The 21,128-nt window shown below is 43.1% G+C and overlaps 1 protein-coding gene across 2 annotated transcripts in view; it reads right to left on the bottom strand.

Moving 5' to 3' along the window:
• The window catches only part of FBXO15 (F-box protein 15), a 172,236-nt gene that overhangs the window by 52,359 nt on the left and 98,749 nt on the right, over positions 1–21,128 (bottom strand). For both annotated transcript variants that reach the window (XM_068234671.1, XM_068234672.1), the window contains one exon: positions 15,576–15,721. In XM_068234671.1, the coding sequence (XP_068090772.1) occupies positions 15,576–15,721 (146 nt within the window). The remainder of the gene's footprint in view (positions 1–15,575; positions 15,722–21,128) is intronic.

Raw genomic sequence — 21,128 nt, 5'->3', positions numbered from 1 at the left:
GCTTTTAATTTAAAAAAATATAATAACACACTTTTTTTTTAATTGTAATTTTTTTAATTTTGTTTTTAATAAAAAATGTGTTTGGGCAATTTTTGGTGTGGGAGGTAAACAGCTAATTTTAAATGTAAAGTAATGTAATTATTTAATAAAAAATATATGTGGGTGCAGTTTACTATTTGGCCACAAGATGGCCACAGTCAAAAAAGTCCTGGAAGCGTACGATCACGCTTCCAGGAACTAGAAAGAGGACAGGGAACTTTTTTTTTTTTTTGCAGAAAAACCACGGTCTCTGATAAGAGACCTTCAGTTTTTCTGGGGAGGACTTACATCAGTGAATGGGAACTATATTCCCATTCACTGATCTGGGGGCTAACGGCAGGAGCGCGCGCCTTAGGCAGCAGGAGCTGCAGTCTATCTGGACGGATATATCCGTCCAGATAGACGAAGTGGTTAATGGAAAAAAAAACCTCCACATTTCTTTTCTTACAAATGTTCTTTAAATTATATTACAGAGAGAAATTATTTCCCTTCATGAATATAAACATCCATGAATAATAATAATAATTTCCCTTCATGAATATAAACATCCATTGCCAAGAAAAAGTCAGTGCCCCAAAAATACAGTATATGTAAACACCCCATTTTTTTTTCTAAAATAGATTCCTATAGGTCCCCTAATTTTTTTTTTCACCTAGTCTGGGTGCCTCTGCCTAACTGCAAGAATTAGCGGAATAGTGGTAAGTTTTTTTTTCGGTTTTTTTTTTAGCTACAGTTAAAAGCTTGTTGCTTGGAAGGAAGGCTATGGCAATTTTGGAGATGTAACATATGAAGATAGAGGTGTAACATATGGCTGTGAAGAGTGGACTGAAAATAAAGTCAAGCATAGATAAATTGATGTTTTAGAACTGTGGGTGTGGAGAAAGCTACTAAGAGTTCCCTGGACTAGTAGAAGATCTTACCAGTCAATAGTTAAAGAAATAAGGCCATAAGGGCTGATACTTTGGTCACATAATGAAAAGACTGGATTCTTTGGAGAAATCCTTGATGCTCAGAAAAATTGAGGGCAAAGGAAGAAGAGGAAGACAGAGGCTAAGATGGATAGACAGCATATGTGAAGCTATGAACATGCCTATGCAACAGCTAATGGATGCCATGATTGACAGAAACATCTGCTGTTCAGAAGTACATATGGTCATGAAGAGTCGGAATCGACTGAACTAATGAGGAGAGACAGAACAAGCTTACCGTATATTCCGGCGTATAAGACGACTTTTTAACCCCTGAAAATCTTCTGAAAAGTGGGGGGTCGTCTTATACGCCGGGTGTCAAGAACCGAGTGTACGTTCTTGTGCCAGGCAGAGCTTTAAATGACGTACCGGGTATGCAGCCAGCCCAGGGCGGAAAGGTCCGTTTGCAAAATCTGTTTCAATTCAAAGTTTACTGCAATCCCGGATAACATCTTGCGAGCAGCCGCTCGCGTGGATAGCAGGGCAGCTTCCTGGTTCGGGGGTCACCTGACTGTGACGTGTGCGCTCACGCTGAAAGAGATTGCCGGAGGTGGAACACACTGAGTAGTGGAGCACATACGTCACAGTCAGGTGACCCCCGAACCAGGAAGCTGCCCTGCTATCCACACGAGCGGCTGTTGGCAAGATGTTATCCGGGATTGCAGTAAACTTTGAATTGAAACAGATTTTGCAAACTGACCTTTCCGCCCTGGGCTGGCTGCATACCCGGTACGTCATTTAAAGCTCTGCCTGGCACAAGAACGTACACTCGGCGCCTGACACCCAGTGCGACCCAGATGGATCTTTCCCCTGACTGCAGCACCCGGTATGTAATGTAGAGCTCTGCCTGGCACAATGTACTATAGGCATAGCAAGCTTTGCCAGTTCTTAAAAAGCACAGCCCGATCTCTTTTCCCTCCCCTGGATAATTGCAGCACCCACCAGTAATGCCAGTACTATGTTCTTATTTTCATTTTGATGTGAGGTGCAGAGGATGTATACAGGAGTGGGCCAGGAGGATGGAGGCGGCATGTTTTGAAGAGGGGTAGTCTTATACAGCGAGTATATCTCCAACTCTATATTTCAACTGGAAAAGTTGGGGGGGTCGTCTTATACGCCCAGTCGTCTTATACGCCGGAATATACGGTATTTCAGCATGCAAATAGAGATTCCTAATTTGGACACACACACACACACACACACACACACACACACACACACACACACACACACACACACACACGTGGCAGTAGGGAGGGGACATTAACACCACTAAGCTGGGATAAAAAAAAAGGGCAGACGTGAAGTCACTTTTGGCATGACTAAGAAACAGTAAAGATGTAAACTTTTTCACATCACGTTTCTCTGAAATCTAACAGTGAACCCTAAAAACAACAGAACAGGTAAGCTAAATAAGTAATTTCTAATTGGATTTTTTTTTTCATTTTTCCAGTTAAATGGAATTTCATCCCACTTTAAGGACATTCAGATGCTGGTCATACAGGTAAATGTTTGACCAAAGTGCACCATATACAGAATTGTACAGACAGTAACACAAATAAAATATTATTTATAAATAGCATTAACATATTAATAGTTGATTGGCACTGACTAAATCAGAACGCCTCACTGTTCTTGCATATACCTATTTTTAACAGTAGCATGAGTAAACAAGAGTAAAAAAATGAAGACAGCATAACATGCCAAGATGTGTCATCTTTGGTTGCTGAATACTAAAATGTATTTCTTACAACAAATCTAATTAGTATGTGCTTACAAAACGTTTTAGGGCCCGTTTCCACTATTGCGGTGCGTAATCGCCGCATATCACCGCTGACAAAATCGCATGCGGGTGCGATTCCGTATGTGTTTTTTGCCACGATTTCGCATAGGCAGGGTATATGCGATTTTAACCATGTGCCTGTGTCAATTTACATTACTTTCAATGCGAAATCGCACGCGAAATCGTTGGAAAACTGCATGTAAAAAACGCATGCGATTTCCCTATTAAATACATTACACACGCAGGCGAATTCTGCAGGGTCTACCGTGCAGAAAAATCCTGCACAGAAAACCGCAAATGAAAATTGACAAGTGGAAACAGTCCCATCCACTTGTATTGCCTATGCGAATCCGCATGCGTTGTCTGCATGCGGATTCACGCTAGTGGAAACGGGCCCTTACATTTCTTTCTATTTCTTCTGCAAGCTATTTTAACTCTCTGTATGCAAGATGACAAAGGGGGGGGGGGGGGAAGAATGCCAAGACAATTGTATTCTTGAAATAGCTGTGAAGTGCATTTTACCTAAGGACACAGCAGAACAAAATAAACCCTGTTAACACTTGCTATCGCTCACGGTAACTCGTTAATATCATAAACTTACAAAGTGATATTAGTCATTGTAACAATCTTACCATCCTGCGGCGAATCCCGTGACGTCTCTTGCGGTACTCGCTCACGTAGTGGGACTTCCGCTCAGCTGTCCTCCAGAGGCATCCCCAGCACCCCTGCGGCAGTGGATGAACGCGCACACGAGCGCAGTACATCCAGACGGACGCGCGTGGGGCAAAGCAGCCTTTATAGGCTGAGGAGGCGTGTCTGATGAGGTGTCAGCTGTGATGTCATCAGCTGACACCTTTTTGCAGGAGGGGTTGTCAATTCTGGGGGTGGGCTTATGCTATGTGTCTTGAGTACTTAAGGCCAGCGCATTCACTTGCTCATCGGCCTTGATACTAATCAGTTTGCTGGTTCTTGGCCCCTAGCTAGTGAGAGAATTGAGAGCTAATTTCATATATTGCGCATCAGCACGATATATATGTACTCTAGTCAGTCAGTAATTATATTATTGTAATCTTGTATATTGTTTTGTGTTCTGACCTTTGCCTGCCTGCCTCCTGACTACAAATTTGCCTAGCCCTTCTGTACTACTGCCATCTGATCTCTGTGTATGACTTGGCCTGTCTCTGACTTTGATTCCGTTTGCTCCTTCCGTATTGGAAGAAGCAAATGGAATCAAAGTCAGGGACAGGCCAAGTCATACACAGAGATCAGATGGCAGTAGTACAGAAGGGCTAGGCAAATTTGTAGTCAGGAGGCAGGCAAAGGTCGGAACACAAAACAATATACAAGATGTCAGTCGTATTGACTGACATCTGACTTATGTGTATGACTCTGCCTGTTATTTGACTACAATTTTGCCTGACCCTTCTGTACTACAGCCATCTGCTCACATGTATGACCCCGGCTTGTCTCTGACTACGATTTTCTCTCCAGTCCTCTGACTTGCACTTGTTATGCTACCCCTCTTCACGTATCACCGTGATAGTCATCTTTCCAGTATTTTAATGGCATTCTGGAAAAATACAGAAACCTAAGAAAGAGAATTCAGTCAAAGGGTACCAGCTGCTGCAAAAATGGAAAAGAAAAAACACCTAATATCAGGTATCACAAGTTACTGGCAGATATACCTTTTTTCAGAAATATACTTCTTGTGAATGTTCCACTTAGGCTTGATGCAATCTTCTAAAAATTGCTTCTGAGTAAAGACATGATATCCTACCAATACTAGTTTGAATCTTAAGACATTACTGCTAAATAAGTAGATTCTGGATCTCCAGCGTCTCCCAGGGACTTAATCGCCATTTTCTTATGATAAGTTTGTTATCGGTTTGTGACGATGTTTTCTTGATTCTACTTTGAGTACTTGGCTATCTTTTCTATTTTGTCAAAATGCATTAAAAAAAAAAGAAAAAAAGAAAAAAAGAAAAGGATAGCAGAACATAAGAGAAGACTTTTAAAGCACTATAAGGAGATCAACACATGAAAATGTAGGGACAAGAAAGAGGTATAAAGAAGATGATGGCAGGAATGATTTCAGGAATCTAGAACACAGAAGAAGAAAGAAAATTACACAAGAGAAGACAGAGAAAAACAGATGAAAAAAAACGACAGATGAAAAAAGGATTATTTAAAAAATTAATTTAGTAAATATTTTAGTGGCAGCTTTTATTCTGAATATAGATTTGACATTCAACCTTTTATTTTACTGGATGGGCCATTTATATGGACACACCTTAATACAATGGGAATGGTTGGTGATATTAACTTCCTGTTTGTGGCACATTAGTATATGTGAGGGGGAAAACTTTTCAAGACGGGTGGTGACCATGGCAGCCATTTTGAAGTTGGCCGTTTTTGAATCCAACTTTTGTTTTTTCAATAGGAAGAGGGTCATGTGACATCAAACTTATTGTGAATTTCACAAGAAAAACAATGGTGTGCTTGGTTTTAACGTAACTTTATTCTTTCATGAGTTATTTACAAGTTTCTGACCACTTATAAAATGTGTTCCATGTACTGCCCATTTGTTGGATTGTCAATGCAACCCTCTTCTCCCACTCTTCACACACTGATAGCAACACCACAGGAGAAATGCTAGCACAGGCTTCCAGTATCCATAGTTTCAGGTGCTGTACATCTAATAACTTCACAGCATAGACAATTGCCTTCAGATGACCCCAAAGATAAAAGTCTAAGGGGGTCAGATCGGGAGACCTTGGGGGCCATTCAACTGGTCCACAACGACCAATCCACTTTCCAGAAAACTGTTCATCTAGAAATGCTCGGAACTGACACCCATAATGTGGTGGTGCACCATCTAGCTGGAAAAACTCAGGGAACATGCCAGCTTCAGTGCATAAAGAGGGAAACACATAATCATGTAGCAATTTCGCATATCCAGTAGCCTTGAGGTTTCCATTGATGAAGAATGGCCCCACTATCTTTGTACCCCATATACCACACCATACCATCACTTTTTTGTTCCAACAGTCTTGGAGGGATCTATCCATGTGGGTTAGTGTTAGACCAATAGCGGTGGTTTTGTTTGTTAACTTCACCATTCACATAAAAGTTTGCCTCATCACTGAACAAAATCTTCTGCTTAAACTGAGGGTCCTGTTCCAATTTTTGTTTTGCCCATTCTGCAAATTCAGTGCGCCGATCTAGGTCATCCTCGTTGAGATGCTGCAGTAGCTGGAGTTTGTAACGATGCCATTCGTAGGAAGCGAATATCCGCCGAAGGGATGTTCGACTAATGTCACTCTCCAGTGACATGCAGCACGTGCTACGCTGTGGGCTCTTGCTGAATCGAGCAAGGACAGCCACTGATGTTTCTTCATTAGTAACAGATTTCATGCATCCACATTTTGGCAGAGCCAACACTGAACCAGTTTTACAAAACTTAGCAAGCAGTTTGCTAACTGTAGCATGGGAGATGGGTGGTCTCGTAGGGTGTCTTACATTGAAATCTGCTGAAATGATCTGGTTACTGCGTTCACCAGACATCAATACAATTTCTATTAGCTCCTCACGTTTTAACCTCAGCGACATGTCAATGGCTGTAAACAAAGAGAAACTTGTAAATAACTTATGAAAGAATAAAGTTACGTTAAAACCAAGCACACCATTGTTTTTCTTGGGAAATTCCCAATAAGTTTGATGTGTCACATGACCCTCTTCCTATTGCAAAAACAAAAGTTGGATTCAAAATGGCTGACTTCATTGAAAAGTTTTCCCCCTCACATATACTAACCTGCCACAAACAGGAAGTTAATATCACCAACCATTCCCATTTTATTAAAGTGTATCCATATAAATGGCCCACCCTGTACATAAGTAGGTGGTCAAAAATTACCCCCTTTACTAATTTACCTGGGAGTGATGGACCTCATGAGAACACCTTATTATTAAAGTGGGCTGATTAGCGCTGACTGGCTGTGTTTTATTTATTACAAAAATAAATATTTATATATAGTGCTGACATCTTGCGCAGCACTGTACAGAGTATATTGTCTTGTAGGTAACTGTCCATCTGATGGGCTCACAATCTAATCCCTGCCATAGCCATTGTATGCAACGTAGTGTAGGGCCAATTTAGGGGGGGGAAGGGGGGAGGGAGATAAACATTTTTTAAACATTTTGCTCTATTTTAATTGATAAAAAAAAATGTTAAAAGCTCTCTTAGTGAGAAAAAAAGGAGGTAAAATTGGGTGCTAAGTTGTATGATCGGGCAGTAAACCGTTAAAGTTGTGAAGTGCTGAACTGTAAAAAACTGCCTGGTCACTAGGTGGTATAAACCTTTGGTTCTTAAGTGGTTAAACACTGGCACACAATGACTCCTCTCAGTGTAGCTTCAAAGCAAATCTTCTGGCACTGGGTAAAAAAAAAAATTAACATTTATGGCAATAGCAATGGAACTGGTCCATCTCTATTTGTCTTCCCATGACTGGAAGCAACAGGTTAGGATAAAATGACATTGGAATATTGTGACACTAAACCTCGTAGAGGAGCAGGTGGAGAAGACACCCGCAAAGTATTAGAGCGAAAACCCACAAAAACCATGTTGTCAAATTATCATGTAGTTGAGCGAATAGCTATTCAGAACATTTTTACTTACACAAACTGGGCATCACCTATAACAGATCCCAGAAATAAAAACTGTACCTGATACAACATAAGGGAATGCCTGTCTTCAGGTGGATTATAAAAAGAAAAATGGCACAGATAACGTTTGGAATTTGTTCCTTATACCAAAATTTCACAGCTTAAAAAAAAAAAAAAAACTATAGAAAGGCACAGCTACCACTGTGTTAATTACATGGCTTCGAACCTAAAAAACATGGCTGTTACTTGTTACATTGGCAGAAGGATTGTAAGCTCCAGCTGGGAGAGAGTCGTTGCTGCTCATCACAGCTGTGTTTAACACAGCAAAACGTATTGGCCTTTTAGAAATAGACTGATGCTTTGTTTTGCAATACGCTGCAATTTGCAGCAATAAGGAGTGAGCTAAAAAAATGGGATCTTTCACTGCTTTATAAATAAAAAGTCCCTCAGTGTTTGTTGTTCCCAACAGCAGGATTATGCAATCCACAGAGCTAAACTAGGGATACTCATTCCGATTCTGCTTAACCCTCCTGGCGGTTAATTGTTTTTGCCAAAAAGGCAAAAATCCTTTTTTTTTTAATTTTTTGTTTTTGTTTCATGTAAAGCTACCAGAGTGGTAGCTACATGAAACACCACTAGAGGGCGCACGTGTCCCTCTAGTGCGATCGTCGCCGGCATCAATAGCAAACAGGGGAACGCGTATATAACGCGTTCCCCTGTTTGGCTTCTCCTGTCGCCATGGCGACGATCGGAATGACTTCATGGACGTCTTGACGACAGACACCTCCGATCCAGCCCATAGCGCTGCCCGGAACTCATTGGTCCGGGCAGCGCAGGGCTCTGGCGGGGGGGGCGGGCTCTTGCGCCGCTGCGTGCGGGCGATCGCCGCAGAGCGGCGGCGATCAAGCTGTACGCGCGGCTAGCGCAAAGTGCTAGCTGCGCGTACAGCATTTTAAATGAAGAAAATCGCCCCACCAGGGGCTGAGATATCTTCCTGCGCGGCATAGCCCGAGCTCAGCTCGGGCTTACCGCCAGGAAGGTTAAAGAGGAGCTGTTAGGTATAGGGTCTCAGAGAAAATAAACACATAAATCAGTAGCTAAATATTGGCTGTACTTACATTACATATGCATTTCACTGTCCACGTTTGTACTTCACAGAATTTTTATATAGTATATGCAGAGATTGATGCTCATGACAGCTCATGGCAGGTTCCATGTTTGTCTGTCTCCTATGAAGCCAAATGTGTCGTCATGTCCTCCCTGCTTCATGATCACAGAAAAGCTCCTACTGAATAACACTACTGTGCAGTGAATATTAATTAGCCATGTGGCTAGGAACAATAGCGGACTCCTGCAGTGTACTCTGCCCGGAGATTTATCAGTGCTGTGAGCAGCCCAGCATTACATGCTATTGTAACTTGACCCTGTAACTTCTCATTAGCAGCCGAGGGGAGGGCCCCAGAATGTTTGCAGTATGCTTTGCAGTATGGTATGCGGCTCTCGGCCTCTTAAGAGCTTGGGTCTAACAGCTTTGCTGATAAGCACACATCAAATGAAAGAGAGATTTTTAACTTCAGTATTGCCTTTTTGGCTTCCTTCTAAACTGTTTAACACAGGAGAATAGAGGTTTAAATTAGCTTTTGCAGCCTGACAGTTACTCTTTAAAAGAAAATTTCTGCAATTCCGATTGTAAGGCCTCTTGCACACTACATGCGATTCCGATTTGCGATTTTTAATGGTTACTGCATTCTGCATTTTTATTTTGATAGCATCCAGGGAAAAACGGAATTGTTAATCGGATCTGCAGTGTGCTGAGAGCCTGAATCAGATTTCTGCGGAAATACCACATTACCCCAATCTGGTAGTTTTAGCACAAGCACAGAACTTGCTAGCATTGGACCAATCAGAGAATGCAGAGTCAACTCGGAAGAATTTGGCCAATCAGAGAATGCAAAATATGACAAAAAAAAAGTCTACTCAGGAATAGGAAATACGCGGGAATCGGTAATCAGCATTGGCAGAAATTTCTGCAGAATCGAAAATCAGCATTTCTGACCATCCCTAAATTCAAATACTTCTGGTCATACAGTATAACCAAGATTTTAAGACAGAAGTTTAGCAGAAGAAGTCTTATGTCACACAAAACTTTTCATGTAAATTGGCATGGATGGATTACTTTGATATTGGATGGCATTTTACAGCTATGCATGGAAGTGAATGTTAAAAGCAAACTTTTGCAAATTTAAAACCCAATTCCAGAAATATATCTCTAGATCTACATGTCAGAATATAATGTGGGCAGACAGAGAGCTATGTTTAAAGATTCTTTTTAGTGACAAAACACTACAGTGATGCCCTCTGATACTCCTTATGTGATAGTTATTATGCACAAAGAATAGCAATAACCAAATAATCCATTTGTACATCAACGAAACTGACTTTTGTGCAACAACCTATCCACTGATAAGGTGGATGTTGATCTGTGAATCATATTAGGGTATTCCAAGTAAAAAGGTTGTAAAGAAGCAATCTTCTGATGGTTTAGCATAGCGTAGACCAGTGGTTCCCAACCTGGGGGCGATCGCCCCCAGGTGGGCGATTTGGGTTCTAAGGGGGGCGGTAAATTTGTGGGGGGGGGGCGACAGGGGGGCGATTAGTATGAAAAGGCAGAAAAAATAAAGTGTCGCAGTGTCACTCGTTTTTAAGAAAATTATGGGCAAAAAATATGATCTGTATAAAATATGCAAGTGTGCATGATAGAGTTGCGTAATTCCTCAGGGCTCGTTGGTCACACGCCGGTGTAATGTCAGATATTGCAGCCCGGAAGCAGCCTTCCTCACTGAGTATCGCGCATGCTCAGTGGGAAGTTAGATATTATTTACCTGAAATATCTCCGCTTCCGCACCACGTACACTCCCGAAATTTTCAGGGGAGGGAGGGGACCCCCAGATCTAGCTCTGTGTCGAATTGTAGCCCCCGAGCCCCGCTAGTTCCCGAGATAGGTTTGCTGCAATCAGTCTCGGGAAATTTCGAGAGTGTACGTGGTGCGGAAGCGGAGATATTTAGGACGTTTTACGTGGCTGCACAATTTAATGGGACGCAGGCTCCTACTGCGCATGCGGGGCTGCACAACGTGCGGGGCTGCAATAGCTGACATTACACCGGTAAGGGAATTGGCGCAAAGTAGTTGAGTCACCGGCTATTTTTAGCTGGCAAGGTCACAGCGCTACCCCCTCCACTGGCACCACCACCTGGCGTAAGGGTATACCCCTAAGAGAAGGGGGGGCGACAGGGGTGAGTTGTCTTCCCCTAAGGGGCGATACCTCATAAAAGGTTGGGAACCACTGGCGTAGACTATGGAATTCTAGTATGGCAAATGAGTCTAAAAATGTTTCAGTTTTCCAGTGCATCTATTAAGTAGTGTGGAAGTCATATGCAAACAGAAGTATTCCCCCTTACACAAACGAAATGTAGAGCCTGGTCTAAGCTGTATTTGACGGTGGTTGGGCGTATTAATCAGGTGAAGATGATACTGCTTCCTAAGCTGTTGTACATCTTACACCAGAGTCCGGTCTATGTCCCTCTTTACTTTTTCAAAAAGCTGTGCACTGTTCTACTGTCCTTTATCTGGAACCATAAAAGACCCTGGCTCCATATCCAATTCACTTTTCCTCCTGAGTTTTCTAGGTAATATTTTCACAACTTGTCATAAAATGCCTTTTTAAGTCACCAGCAAGCAAGAAAATACTCAAAATACATTGGATAGTACTTGTTCACCAACTTTTGGGTACTGCTTCAATTGTAAAATTCAGAAAATTTAATTTAAAGAGAAGATGAAAATTATCTCCTAGGATATAACTCAGGTGAAAAAAATGAATTGCATATAGGCCCCTGTGTTAAGCATTCCCTGCTAATTAATTTGAATGGCCAGGGTGGACAAAAAAAATGAGTTTTACTCACCTATGGCTTCCAATAGCCCCCTGCAGCTGTCCGGTGCCCTCGCTGTCTCCCTCCGATCCTCCTGGCCCCGCCAGCAGCCACTTCCTGTTTCGGTGACAGGAGCTGACAGGCTGGGAACACGAGTGATTCTTCGCGTTCCCAGACACATTAGCACCTTCTTTGCTGCTATATGGTATATGATATATGCTATAGCAGCATAGATGGCGCTATTGTGGCCAGGAACGCGAAGAATCACTCGCGTCCCCAGCCTGTCAGCTCCTGTCACCGAAACAGGAAGTGGCTGCCGGCGGGGCCAAGAGGATCGGAGGGAGATGGCGAGGGCACCGGACAGCTGCAGCAGGCTATTGGAAGCCCCAGGTGAGTAAAACTCATTTTTTTTGTTTGACTTAAGTGTCCCTTTAAGGTTATAGAGCAGGGCCGGTTAAGCACTTGATAGGTGACATTTATAAAGAACTGGTTAGTAGGGCCTGTGAGCATACCCATGGTATCAATACAAAATGGTTGGAAGTAGGCCTTTATGTTGGATGATGATGACCGGGACTATGCGTTGGAGGCAGTTAAGAGGGTCTCTCTGTGCTTCAAAGACCGCGCAATTCAAGTGTATATAGTGCATCAGGCGTACTTGACACCAAGTCGTGTTGCCAGTTAAAACCCCGCTGCAAGTAAATTATGACCAAAATGTGGGTAAGACGCCCCTCATTTTTTCACTTAATCTGGGAGTGGCCACAAATTGTGGCCTTTTGCCGTCAGGGGATTCAATGCTTGCATGACAAGATGGGCTGCTTTTTTAACTTATACCTCCCTCCTTAACCTATTTTAGTTCCGGCCCGCGGTTCGTTAGCCAGGCAATCAGTGAATCGGGCTATGGTGCCCGATCACTGATTCCTCTCCCCCGCTGAAAAAGCGACAGCTTCTCTCGGAAGCTGCGCTTTTTATGGCTGTTGACTCCCCCAATGCGTCTCTCTAAGCATGTTACGCTTAGAGTGACGTCATGTAAACAAACTCATGGCCGCCATCTTGTGGCCAAAAAGTAAAACTACAACTAAAAGTAAAAAAAATAAAACTAAACACACATTTACATTATAAACCTATTGTTTACATCCCACCCTCCCAAAAATACCCAAATAAAATGTTTAATATAAAAAAACAAAAAAACATTACAATAAAAAAAACAACAACATGTAAATATTTACCTAAGGGTCTAAACTTTTTAAATATCAATTTAACCACTTGAGGACTGCAGGGCTAAACCCCCCTAGTGACCAGGCCATTTTTAGCTAAATTGGCCACTGCAGCTTTAAGGCCAAGCTGCAGGGCCGCACAACTCAGCACACAAGTGACCCCCCCCCCTTTTCTCCCCACCAACAGAGCTCTCTGTTGGTGGGGTCTGATCGCTCCCCCCATGTTTATTTTTTTTTAAATAAATATTATTGTTAGGGTTTTTTTTCTAAAATCCCATGTTTCTTTAAATTTATTCCCTCCCTCCCTCCCTCCCTCCCTCCCCACAGCCGGCCAATTATGGCGATCGGCTGTCATAGGCTTCTGCCTATGAGAGCCGATCACTCTCTTGTCCCCCATGGGGACAGCCGTGTCACACGGCTGTCCCCAGTGCAGCGCTGCTGCTCATCGCAGCACCTAGTAAATAGACGGCGTAATCGCCGTCTAACAGTCTCCCGAGCGGCAATAGCCGCTCGGAGACTGAAGGCGGGGCGGAGCTCCGCCCTCCGAGCATGAGATGCGCGTACACCATGCGCGCGATCTCATGCTAAACAGAGCCCCAGGACTTTACGCCAATTGGCGTTAGGCGGTCCTGGGGCTGCCGCCGCGGCCACGCCTACTGGCGTGACGCGGGCGGCAGGAGGTTAAAAATGAAATATTTCTATATTTTTTTTTTATTTTAAACTTGTAAATAGTGATAGATGGAAAACAGAAAAAATGCACCTTTATTTCCAAATAAAATATTGTCGCCATACATTGTGATAGGGACATATTTTTAACGGTTTAATAACCGGGACATATGGGCAAATACAATACGTGAGTTTTAATTATGGCGGCATGTATTATTTTAAAACTATGATGGCTGAAAACTGAGAAATAATGAATTTTTTCCTTTTTTTTTCTTATTCTTCCTGTTAAAATGCATTTACAGTAAAGTGGCTCTTAGCAAAATGTACCCCCCAAAGAAAGCCTAATTGGTGGCGGAAAAAACAAGATATTGATCAGTTCATTGTGATAAGTAGTGATAAAATTATAGGCTAATCAATGGGAGGTGAACATTGCCCAAGTGAAAACGACGGAACGCGAATGGGTTAATTTAGTTTAGGGACAGACAATGAATTTTGAACAGGTTGCAGTTTTATGGGTGTTTGCTGTACTTTTGCTTGCCTTATATGGCATTAGTCTCTGCCTATGTACACATTCTTACTGTCAGTAAAATGAATAAAGTAGCAGAACCGAAATAAGCTAGGATGGTGTGCTTTCATTCTGTATTGTTATGCTTTCTGGAAGCAAATAATCTCTTGAGGAGATTGCAGTTAAAAGCAATACAATGCTTTACTGCACAATACGGCAGATGAAGGATGGGAGAAGAGGAAAGACATTTAAAAAGAAATTTGTTTGATATCAGGTTATCAGAAAATGAAGTTAAAACAAAAAGACTGAAATGGAAACTTGCAGAGAACATACAAATTCTACACAGACTACATTAATGACAATAAATTATCCCAACATAAATAGGGATGCAAGTTCATAGTGCTAACCACTTAACCACCATAATTGTCCATGGTTTACATCCTAGTAAAAATGTAATGGAAATCCTGTGGCCATATTTCTAGGTCACAAACGCTGGAAAATACAAAATCGCCACAACCCAATGAGGTTCACCATAGTTGTATGAAAAATTGACACATCCAATACGGATTATAAGCAGTAGTGTAACTAAGGAGCTTGGGACCCCAGTGCAAGTTTTACATGGGGCCCCAAGCACTCTATTGATATAAAGCCCCAAAATCTTTCAAGGACAGCTGCAGTGTCAGAGAGGTGTTTTTAGAGTAAGAAAATAGTTTGTTAAGGATTACCACTATGCAGTGCACATATAGTGGTATTCATTATCAGCATAGCACCAATAAAAAGCCAATAAGATGCCCCTAGTGGGGCGAACCTATAAAATCGCCACCGGGAGATTTGGGCGCAGGATACTGCTGATATATGGCTTACCCTGCTCCTGCACAAGTCCCATCAGCGTTAATTACTATTCCCCCCCCCCCCCCCCCCCCCAGGTCGATGTGGATGGTAGGGAATTATGTAATTCAGCGGCCAACTGAGAGTGTTTTAAAAGTAACTTAAAGTGAACCTCCGGACTAAAAATCGACTCAGCAGCACTGGAAAGGCTTGGTGTTTCTTTAACAGTTTCACAGCATCAGAACTTTGTTTCTCTCATACAAGCCTAATTTTTAGCTGCACAGAAAAAAACTGCCCGGGCTTTTCCCCCCTAATGCTGTGCAAAGCATGATGGGATTTCTGATGTTGTTCTCGTTCTGCTGTTTTGGTGCAATTTATTTTTTTTTACATTTTGAATTTGACATTTGAAGCCTAGCACGTGCAGCTGGGAGGGGTGATCAGGACACAGGACAGTTGGAACTGTGTCTCATGCTCCCTGTCACCTCCTTTCAACCAAAAAGATGGCTGCCCCCATGACAAAGATGGCAGCCCCATGAATCACAAACATTTGCATGTTCTTTTAAAACGGGGTGGGTAAGAGATTATATTACCTATCTATTCTAATTAACATAACTAATGTAACTTAATGACAGTATGTTTGTTTAGGCTGAAGTTCCCCTTTCAGCTCAGTCTTCTCACGGCACCAAAGTTACCCACTGTGCACCACTATAGCCGTAATTCCTATTACGATCTATGGTGGTGCCGGCTGCACCCAAATCTCCTGCGCGGTTATTACAGTGCTCGCCCTGTGCTGGTCCAGGCGCCCCAGTGTGGTCACAACCGCTGCATCCCCTATATTTACCTACAAGAACAATTCCATTTCCTTATGCCGATGGCATATCATAATAGTATATCATAATACAAAATACTCTTCCAAAGCAAAACCAATTAGAGAGCATTCCCTTGCAGGCTATCTAAAGCATTCCAATTGATGTTCCACTTACTTTTTCCACTGAACAAATTACGGTAGGTGTTGCGCAGGTATGTCCTGGGTCCACTATACATATGAAGGTGAAGCCGATACCCATGAAGTCCATAATGTGGATCAATATCATCCAGAACTGGTGCATGTACAGGGGAGACATAAGGGCTTTAGGAGAAAGACAAGCAGAGCATGTTAAAATGAGACATTTGAATAAGCCTGCCAGTCAGGTTAAAAGTCTTTAAACCAATATTAATGGAATTGTTTTACTTTAGAACAAAACATACTGTGTGTACAGCAAGAAAGAAAATTATTGTAAAACAACAACATCTGATCGTTTTGTTTATATATAATAGGGCTGCACAATTTTAGGTAAAATTTGAAATTGCGACTTTTCTCTCATAAATTGCAATTTCGATTTTTTTCACAATTTTTTTTTCAGGGGGCTGAATGACAAGACCTAGTCTAGCTCGTATGAGGACGGCAAAGGGGGGTGAAGCCTAGCTATGGCGGGCTCTGTGTCAGAAAATTTTGCTGTGCATTCACATTGCATTTCAGGCAATGCACATTTATGAAGCCTGAAGCCCTCTATGATGACCCCTGGGCTTGAACAATGTGCGGCGTACAGGACTCGGCTTATGAGCCGGGCAGCGGGGGGCGGATCCAGTGGCAGAAGCAGTGCCTACGCTACGCGCCGAGGAGAGCCGCAGAAGCCAGAAGCAGTGCATATTACAAGATGTTAATGAGTCGGGCAGCGCGGGGGGGGCAGTCCAGTCCAGAGCAGCACACAGCTTCACCAATCGCTGGATAGCGATGGTATGACGGCAGCGGTAGGCGGAGCTGTACAGAGCATACAGCTCCGCCTACCGCCTCCGTCATTCCATTGCTATCCAGCTATTGGAGAAGCTGTGTGCCACTCTGGACTGGACTCGCCTCTCCCCCTCTGCCCGGCTCATTAACATTTTGGAATATGCACTGCTTCTGCGGCTTTCCTCGGCGCGTAGCGGTAGGCAGACCATGCGGCCAAGCACGGGCACAGCGGGCACTAAAAACCGAAAACCGTGGATACTGACGATCACCAGATCGTCTTCACAGGAACCGCGGTTTCGGTTTTAAACCGGAAAATCGTGCAGCCCTAATATATAATGCAGTCTAAATTCAGCATTCACCTGTAAATATTCCCAAAGGTGGAGACTAAATCTCATAAAGCTATAACCATGAAACTCTTAATAGTACCCATACAACTGACAACTTGGTGGCCGGTCGACCATCTGATTCATTAATTATTATAGAATCAGACAAAAATCGGTTCCACCAAGTGCAAGCCCGATCGATGATGTGGCCAATTTCGAGCATGTCGATTGGACATGCTGCAAGAAGTTGACCCGTAGTGGACAATCAGGTGCACAGCAGTAACAGCGATATCAGGACGAGCGACGATACCCCTAATGCTATTCCCGCAGTATATAAATGTGCATCTATGTGTGCATTTATACATTACCTGTCCTGTGTCGCAGTGTCTATCCGTCTTCTGAATCCGCCGCTCTTCCATTAGCCCTATACCCGCTGCCGGCACAATGCATGCGGCGTGTGTGATGTCACATACGCTCCATGCTGGTGGCATGTATAAGGATAAAGAAAGAGTGGCGGATTCAGAAGACATACAGGCACGCGACACAGGACAGGTAATGTATAAGTGCACACATAGATGCACATTTATACACTGTGGGAACAGCAGAAAGGCCACGGATGCGGCGGACGATTCCCGAGAGATTTTAGCATAAAATTGATCGGGAATGAGCCTGTGATGTATGGACAGGCAACAGTTCTCTCACTGATCAGAATCGTTTAGAGAGGTCTGTCTCTTGGTCGATCTGCCCATACATTGTCTGATGTATGGGCACCTTCATCTGTACAGTTTCATCCATATTTTGAATTGTATGAATTGAATGCCCACTACTATATTATATATATATATATATATATATATATATATATATATATATATATATATATATATATATATATATATATATATATATATAGCCTCTCAGGCTTTCTATTAGTTTACTTCAAGGTAAGCCCACCTTTACCATTTTAAACAGTTTTTAGAGTTTTTTTTAATGACATCCGGGGTACCTCCTCTCAATCATTTATGTTCTCACCTTCATGGGGAACAGTGCTAAAATAGTAACTAGTGTAGTAGCATCTACTACACTAGTTACTAGTAACTTTTACTAGTACTACACTAGTCATGTTTTTTTCGTTTTCTGGAGAGTGACCACCAAGATACTAGCACTGGGGGAGTCATTATTGGATGTATTAGAGCTCCGCTTCACCGCTCAGCTATTCAGCCAGGAGGAGAGGTGGGCCCCCCTTAGCTCCTATGTCATGATTACTGGGGGAGGGAGATTTTTATCATGGTGCCACCTACTAAAGGTCTTGGAAAGGTTGAGAGATTATGAATAGGGAATTTGGGGATGGGACAGATTTTAATCTGCTTGCATTTGTTATGGGGGGTGGGGGGAGGGTGGCACTTAGAAAACAGGGCCATTCACTTTAAGGGGAATGAAGGGTTAGGGAAAATTTTGTTGTACTAGCCATACTTATTAGGGGATTTGGGGTGGGGGTGCAAATTTTTAAACTATCTGCACATCCTACTAAGGGGTGAGGGGGGGTGGACCTTAGGTGGCGGCGCCCGATAAGCATGATTTTTTTTTTTTAGTTATAATTTTCTGAAGCACTGATCTCCACCTGTCTCTCACTGTTTCTTATTTTTTAAAGGGACTCTGTAACAAACATTTTAGCATGATTTCTCCTATCCTACAAGTTCCTAAGGCTGCTCCATTGTGCCCTGGCTTACTGCAGCACTTTCTACTTGCACTGTCTCTGTAATAAATCAGCTTATCTTTCCCCTGTCGGACTTGTCGGCTGTGTCTGGAAGGCTGCCAACTCTTCAGTACTGTGAACAAGTTAACCCCTTCCACGCCCCTCCAGTGCTCCTGTGATGTTTTATTCCTCACAGGCAATGTCCCTGCTCTCACTGCTATCTGTGAGGCTGATAAACACAGACTGATAAACTGAACAAAGAATAGCTGGCTGAGGAGGAAGCTGCCTGTCAGGCTGACAGGAGTGCAGAGCAGACACAGCTTGTCATGCTTCATTGACACACAGCTCTTTCAAAACTTGCACATAACCTCTGGAGACTGAATTCAGGGCTGGTGCACACCGAGCGGCTTTTTGGGCGTTTTCAGATCCGCTTGCGGCTGCGGATCTGCTTGGTCAATGTATCTCAATGGGGTGGTGCACACCAGAGCGGCAGGCGTTTTGCAGAAACGAAAAATGCCTGGGTGAGGCATTTTTTGGATTTCGGATGCGTTTCTGCCTCAATGTTAAGTATAGGAAAAACGCAAACCGCTCTGAAAAACGCCTGTTCAGAGCGGTTTTGCAGGCGTTTTTGTTACAGAAGCTGTTCAGTAACAGCTTTACTGTAACAATATATGAAATCTACTATACTGAAAACCGCAGCAGCAATCCGCAAAACGCTAGCAAAACGCCTCATAAAAATAAAAAAAAGCGTTTAAAAATCTGCTAGCATTTTGCGGATCTGCTAGCGGGTTTTGGTGTGCACCAGCCCTCAATGTGTACTCACTGTGTATTAACTGAGTTCACTGCTCTGCTGATGTACTTCCTGTTTTGGTGGCCATCTTTTCTGTTTACAAAACAGTTTATAAAACTGTTTTTTTTACCCTCTTTATTAAGCGGAGAGCAGCGAAAATATTACAGAGGGGACTAGGAGATGACCCCAAACAGGCAGGGATGTTTGTTTATAATTAATTTTGTGAATACAGATTCTCTTTAAGGTTTTGCTGCAGGAAAGTTCAAAGAGTCATTAGCTCTGCTGTTTCATAGTTTAACCTCCCTGGCGGTTAATTTTTTTTGCCAAATTGGCAAAAAAAACTTTTTTTTTTATTTATTTTTTTTGTTTCATGTAAAGCTACCAGAGTGGTAGCTACATGAAACACCACTAGAGGGCGCATGTGTCCCTCTAGTGCGATCGTCGCCGGCATCTATAGCAAACAGGGGAACGCGTATACAACGCGTTCCCCTGTTTGGCTTCTCCTGTCGCCATGGCGACGATCGGGATGACGTCATGGACGTCAGCCGACGTCCTGACGTCAGACACCTCCGATCCAGCCCATAGCGCTGCCCGGAACTCATTGGTCCGGGCAGCGCAGGGCTCTGGCGGGGGGGGGGGGCCCTCTTTCGCCGCTGCGTGCGGCCGATCGCCGCAGAGCGGCGGCGATCAAGCTGTGCGCGCGGCTAGCAAAGTGCTGGCTGCGCGCACAGCAATTTACAGATTAAAAATCGCCCCACCAGGGGCTGAGATCTCCCCCTGCGCGGCATAGCCCAAGCTCAGCTCGGGCTTACCGCCAGGGAGGTTAAAATACAAAGTGTAGTTTGTAAACTGCAAATATTAGAGAATCATACAATGTTATAAAAAAACAACTAAGCAACAGAAAAATAAAAATAAGCGACTTTTCTTTTGCTACTAATGTTCTATGAATTATCCGTACTACAGATACAATTCTTTATATAGTAAGGGTTTCTTTTTTTCACTTCAGTGCCACTCTAAAGGGAACCTGCCATATTTTTTTTCTTTTAAACAATTCCAGTTGCTTGGCATGATGCTGATCTATTTGGCTGCAGTAGTGTCTTAATCACACCAGCAACAAGCATGCAGCTAAACTGGTCAGATCTGTCAGAAGCACCTGATCTGTTGCATGCTTGTTCAGGGTCTATGGGTAAAAGTATTAGAGACAGAGTATCGGAAGGACAGCCAGGCAACTGGTGTTGCTTAAAATGACATAAACAAGGCTGCCTCCATATACCTCTCACTTCAGGATCCCTTTATTGACAATGAATGATTTTTTAATGAACGATTTCCCTTAAACACTTAAGTACCAGTGGTCTCTGCCCCCTTAAGGACCAGAGACCGCTGGTACCAAAAAGCGGGGAATACCGACGAATCGCAGCACACACTCACCACAACCGCCGTACGCTGAAAACCACAGGCCACCCACCCTGTCGTCTCTATGACAGCAGAACTCTGTGAGCCGGTCAAGGGCCGCTTTCATTGGTTCCTGACCGTGTGTATCAATATAAAACAATGGGAGTTGCTTACATTGATTAGACAGGGTCAGGAGCCAAAGAAATTGGCTCCTGATCGGCTCACAGGGCTCTGCCGTCATAAAGACGGCATGGCGAGTCAGTTGCGGCAGGAAGAGAGTGACAAAAGTGGCGAGAACGCGCAGGGTCGGTGAGTTGAAGGGTCGGTGAGTTGAAATCACGCCCTGCCAGCCAGATCAGCATCAAGACAGGGCGAAGATTTCGATTAGCGTCGTCCTTAAATGGTTAAAAGAATCAAATCAAATAAGTATCAATTACGATTGTGCAATAAAACCATCATAATTCATTTGTGGAACTAGATCAATCAGAAATTTACTTCCTTCAGGTCTCCTTACTGAATTGTTAAATCAATCATTTGAAAGATCACACTGTGACATCAGACATC

The sequence above is a fragment of the Hyperolius riggenbachi genome, chromosome 5, assembly GCF_040937935.1.
Source record: "Hyperolius riggenbachi isolate aHypRig1 chromosome 5, aHypRig1.pri, whole genome shotgun sequence".
In the NCBI taxonomy this organism is placed as follows: Eukaryota; Metazoa; Chordata; class Amphibia; order Anura; family Hyperoliidae; genus Hyperolius; species Hyperolius riggenbachi.
This window is presented reverse-complemented; position numbering and strand designations above follow the sequence as displayed.